General features: G+C 35.4%; 1 protein-coding gene across 26 annotated transcripts in view; it reads right to left on the reverse strand.

Annotated features, from left to right (window-relative positions):
- Positions 1–6,000, reverse strand: part of adgrb2 (adhesion G protein-coupled receptor B2) — a 345,493-nt gene that overhangs the window by 152,244 nt on the left and 187,249 nt on the right. For 17 of the 26 annotated variants that reach the window (XM_083543172.1, XM_083543182.1, XM_083543177.1 and 14 more), the window contains one exon: positions 1,089–1,253. The exons of the other annotated variants lie outside the window; for them this stretch is intronic. In XM_083543172.1, coding sequence (XP_083399298.1) covers positions 1,089–1,253 — 165 coding nt within the window. The remainder of the gene's footprint in view (positions 1–1,088; positions 1,254–6,000) is intronic. 26 annotated transcript variants of the gene reach the window in all.

A 6,000-nucleotide genomic window follows, 5' to 3' on the forward strand; every position in this document is an offset into this window, starting at 1 on the left:
GGGAATTGGAAAACTCCACTGCTCTAATACTGTGTGTACTAAAATATGTCAAATCATACGCTGGATGTGTAAGTGCCTGATGGAAATCAGGAAAATGTGCTTCAGCCCTGCTTTTAGAAATTATATTTCCTCATAACGGGCAGATGTGATTTTATTAAATCCATAGCAAACAAGGCAAAAGGATTAGCGATAAACAGAGATAACACAATTGGACCAAACAGGCAGTCAAACCAGACAAAACAATCACCTGTAAGACAAAACAAGCGAACACCTGAATTTTCACGCCATACGTGTTTTTTTTCCAAACTGTTATTATAAAGCCTGAGGGACGTCTCTGAAAGTGGTAGCATACATTTTTTTTTAATTAGGAAACCCATCCTGTTCCAACATAACAGTGCACCTGGTCCAGCTTCATAAAGATATGCTTTACAAGGGTTGGACTGGAAGATTTTGAGTGGCCTCCTATAGAGTTTAGACCTTAACCCTATTGGGGAAGTAGTAGATCGATGGTTGAGACTCTGGGTTACTGATCAGAAGGTTGTGTGTTCAATCCCCGGTGTAGCCAAGATGCTAATTTTGGGCCCTTGAGTAAGCCCTGTCACTTCGCTATGATGCAAATGCGCTTTCACTTAACTTTTTGTTCTCTATTGAACACTTTTGTAATTAATTTTTTACATTCCCTAGGATTACATCAGGACCTGACTTTACTAACTGGCTGAATGACTCTCCACAAATCTCCACAAACACACAAAAAAATATAGTATTCTAACTTCCCAGAAGAATGAAGGTTTTTATAACAACAAATGTGGACCAAAAGTGCAATATTGATGTTTAAAAAAGGACATATCTCAGGGTCATATGTCCATATTTGAAATGAAAATCTCCCATTACAACCCATGTGACCCAAATCTTTATGTAGCTCTTTTTAATAAATGACTTTGCTTCATTTTTATTGAGGTTTGTTTCATATAAAGCTAATAAATTAAATAAAAACATATGAAAAAATAAGAGAGTTTTTTGGAAAACACAGAGACGTTCCAGTCTTTCGCTATTCATAAAAATAAATTCTGTAAAAACCTAAAACGTACCATCGCAAGGCCGGTTAGTGCAATCCCTGGTTTCCGAGTTCGGCCCTTTACACTCGGCCCAGCCGTGCACGGACACGCTGCAGCGTCGCTGCCTCTGCTGAGTTCCACTTCCGCATGATACTGAACAACCAGACCATGAAGCCCAATCCAACCACTGACCTTCCACTTGAGAGTGATGGAGAAAGACAAAAAAAAAGGTGGAGGAAACTGTAAGCGCAAACTGATACAAATATAGCACATAAAAAACACATGGCATTAAACTAATATTCTATACCACATTGCCTGGTTTATGTTGGTTTTGATGAATTAACAACTACAGCTATATGAACATTCATGTTAATGCATTATCGTTTCTATGGTAACGACTTTTTCCCGGAGACTCAACTTAAAGGTTCTTTTCATACCGTAAATGCATTTAAAAATGGATAAACATCTGTATAAGACGTTTTCCATGTCCAGATGTCGAATTAGCATATTTCGGAAGGAATCTCCAGTTTTTTAAATGATTTTATAAACAAAATTTTAATATATTATATATAACTTTAAATTTCAGAAAAACTTTTCTGGTATAAAAGGAATAAAGCATTTCAGGATATAGCGTTCGTGATACACTCGCTCACGCGTACATTACCTTTTATTTACCTTTCTCCATTTATTTCTTTTATTTCTTTGATTTATTTCCTAAATTGTCTATTCTCTTTTTGGGTCTGGATTTTTACACTGCTGTGGGTTTGTCTTATGAAGTCTTACTGGGTATATTTTTTTATTTTATTTAATCTTTTACTATCGCTTCTTTTTATTCTTTATTTCAAATAATTATATTAATAATTAAAAAATTTTCCTTTAAAAAAAAATAAAAATAATAATAAAACAAACAAAAGGAAATCATAATCATCATTATTAAAATTAAAATCATGATCATAATTAAATACGTTCTTACTTTACCATTATTATTATTATTTTTATTATTATCATTATTAATTAGTATTATGCAAATTCTTATTCATTACAAATACATTTTCATTATTACTATTACCACCACGATCATTAAATCAGTTTGTAACTAATTAAACAAATACATTTTTTTTTTTTTATTTAAATAATCATCAAAAACAAACATTTGCTAACCAAGTTAGTATAAATAAAAATGTAATTATAATATATGCATTTTTAAATGAATAAATGTTTTTAAATAAATCCCAGTTCAAATCTTTGAAAGCGTTTGTTTTTTTTTATCTATTATAGTCGAGATTTACTCAGTTCTATAAACCTGCGCCATAAACAATCACCTAAAGCATCTGCATAATTCACACACATAACCTCTATACCTCCAAATCACTGAATCATCAGTGAAAACCTTTTAATTCTCAGGTCTTGATATACGGCTCCTCGCACATAAACCGCTATGATGAGGTAGTACGGATGTAATAGTAAGATAAATACATGTACAGTTAGGATGGAGGACGCTTTATTCTGTCCTTGTGCTCATCCCCTGCAGTCTGGTGCGTTGTTGGTGGTTATCAGAAAAAAAAACGTCCGATAAGAGTAAATTTAACAACATTAAAGTACTTAAAAAATAAATCGGTAAGGCAGATTCATATCTGCAGGCAATTACACCGAATAGAGATTTCCGATAGCAGTTAATACAAGCGTGAATGAGAGTCTTCACTTCCCACTGATATTATGAGTGTTCACTGGTTCTCATTGTCTGGTGAAGGGGTTGTTTGGGTGGTGCTGGCGGGGATGTGGTGCTGGGGTATGGTAGTGGGTTGAAGGATAATTTGTGTGTACAAAATGCTTTTTTTGTTTGCTGAATTATGAGTATAACGAGCTTCGTATCATCACTTCACACCAATTTTTGTGTGGAATTCACAGTGAATTGCGCGATGCAACATAAAACACAATACTGGGGAATAAAAACATTTTAAACACGTTACGACATTTCTTATAGTCATATATTAGCTTTAAAGCATTTGCATTACTTTAACACATATGATAGTACTTAATGAGACCAAAAACCCATCACACGAATCTATCAGCTGCTACGTATATAGCTAGCTGTTAGCATTTATTCCATTTATTATAATGCTTGCTCAGAGATTAGCAATGACACTGTTAGCAAGTCTTGGCTCTTTTAAACCATATGCCACATTGATTAGTATGCTAGCTACTGTACATTTGGATTAGCAATAACACTGTTAGCAAATCTTAGCAAAATTTTGGAGTTTAAACCATATGCTTAACTGATCCTATAAATATAAAGTCATATAGATGTATGAACTTGTTCATCTTTTATTAGGTTTTTAAAGAGTAAATGCACTTTCAAATTGCGCCGTGTAAAGAATTCGAGTCATTTTGACACCTCTGCTGAAGTTACCTCAGGAATAAAACATGACACAGCATGCGGTGATATGAAAATAATCAATGATTGAGTGGGTGATGTGAGATTGAGTGGAGCAAAGGGATTTTATTATTTTTTTTTTTTACCACACTAAAGTCGATTATTTTCAAATAACATGTTCAGTATTGTGAAATGTTTTATTACTATATATATATATATATATATATATATATATATATATATATATATATATATATATATATATATATATATATATATCTTATTTATATTTTGTTGTTGTGTTGTTTTTTTCACCTATTATGGATACCATGGAATGTTCTGGTAGGTCCATAGAACAACTTCTGTTTATCTTATGCCCTATGCTATAGAAGCTAAAGTATTGGGACGCTTGACTTTTCCAGCCATATGTGCTTCTTCCACAAAATATTACCACAAACCTGGAGGCACACGATTGTATAGAACGTCTTTGAATGTTGTAGAAGGAAATATTTCCTTCACTTGAATTCGGAGACCCAAACCTGTTCCAGCATCATAATGCCCTTGTTCACAAAGTCAGCTTTATGTAAATCTGCTTTACATGAATTGGATTGGAAGATCTCCTGCCCTATTGAACTCCTTTGGGATAAAAGTGAACACTGGCTGCACTCCAGGACTTTTCCCTCACCTACATCGGTACCTAACTTTACTAACACCATGTGGTACACTGCGAAATCTAGTGGAACATCTTCCCAGAAGAGTGGAGGTTGTTATAACAATAAACAGGAAATAATTTGGAATGGGATGTTCAGAAAGTACTTACTGATCTTCTAGTCAGGCGTTCCAATACTTTTGCTATATCGTGTATAAGCTATGTGTATGTAAAGAAAGGAGAACACACACACACACACACACACACACACACACACACACACACACACACACACACACACACACACTACCCTCCCTGCCATAAATATACATCCTTATACATATATATATATATATATATATATATATATATATATATATATATATATATATATATATATATATATATATATATATATATATGATTTGACAAAAGTTTGTGGACACCAGTTTGTTATATGCTTTTCCCCCCGTCTAGTGTTATCTTCCCTCCTCTGACAAGATCATCGTCTAGACAGCATTCTGAGATTCACAGACATTACAATTAACACTGTGCTGCTAAACCTCTTTCTGAGTGATCCAGATTCCTTTAAGATCAGACCGTGACAGATAATTATTTTATTTTTCATCACGATAATCCCTCAAGCATAAAGAATAAATTGACAATGAGAAGCAGCATGATTATGTTTCCATGACTCGCGTCCCTCCAGAATAGCCCTCTGACTTAAACCTGACTCCATCCATACTTCGTGCAAATGACTATCGTCTCGCCGCGATGCATGAGCTGGGGGGAAGGGGGGTCCTGAAATCTGGGTTTAAGCTGATTCCAGTGTGATTAATGGCGTGTGTTCGAAATATATTTGCTTTGCCAATTGCAGGCACATGGAAGATGGAGCACGAGATGGAAAATAATGGCCTTGCCATCTCTACTCACCTCAGTGTTTATTTATTTCATTTATTCAAATTTTTGTTCACATTTCCAGGGCACTATTAAGGCTTATTAGGTACATGTGCAGCATTTGAGGCCTGATGTTTAGCTCCGGATCCATCAGGTGAAGATCAGTCATGCGAGTTATGATGGTTTAACCTATGCTGCAAGGAAACACGCAGCTTGAGATCATCCTATATGCGGCAGCTGGAAAGTGTGATAAATAACACCGATCATCTGATGCTCATAAACTCGACTGGTGTTGAGGAACGTGTTGTGTGTGTGTGTGTGTGTGTGTGTGTGTGTGTGTGTGTGTGTGTGTGTGTGTGTGTGTGTGTGTGTGTGTGTGTCGACACTGCCCCAAACAGTGAAGTCATCACTCAAAGAAACGGTCAGCAATAAAAAAGGACATGAGAGCATTTCAGTTGCCAAGAGAGACGGCAGCCGAAATGAAAAACAGAGAGAGAGAGAGAGAGAGAGAGAGAGAGAGAGAGAGAGAGAGAGAGAGAGAGAGAGAGAGAGAGAGAGGAGGGGGGGGTGTTAAATGTTGCTAATGCATAGTTGTTGGTTAACATTAGCCATTGACATAAATTTGCTCCGGCATTTTGGTGACTTGCAGTAGTAGAACTATTATTTTCACATGCACCCTTAGTGCAGTGTTTGTCTTCTGACCCAAAATCCACTTCAGCCATATAGAACAGCGGAAAACACAATAATAATTTTTCTTTTTACTTTTAATAATTACTATTACTAATAATAGTAGTAGTAGTGGTAGTAGTGGTATTATTATTAACAGTAGTAGTAATGGTGGTAGTTGTGGTCGTTGTGGAAAAATTTGTATTAGTAGTGAAGGAGTGGTAGGAGTAAAGTGGTGGCAGTTATAGTAGTAGTAGTAGTAGTAATGGTAGTGGTAGGAGTAGAAGAGGTAGTAGTAGTAAAAGCAGTAGTAGGAGTAGTACTATTAGTAGTAGTAGTAGGAGTAGTAGTAGTAGAGC

The sequence above is a fragment of the Silurus aristotelis genome, assembly GCF_946808225.1.
Source record: "Silurus aristotelis genome assembly, chromosome: 6".
Lineage (NCBI taxonomy): Eukaryota > Metazoa > Chordata > Actinopteri > Siluriformes > Siluridae > Silurus > Silurus aristotelis.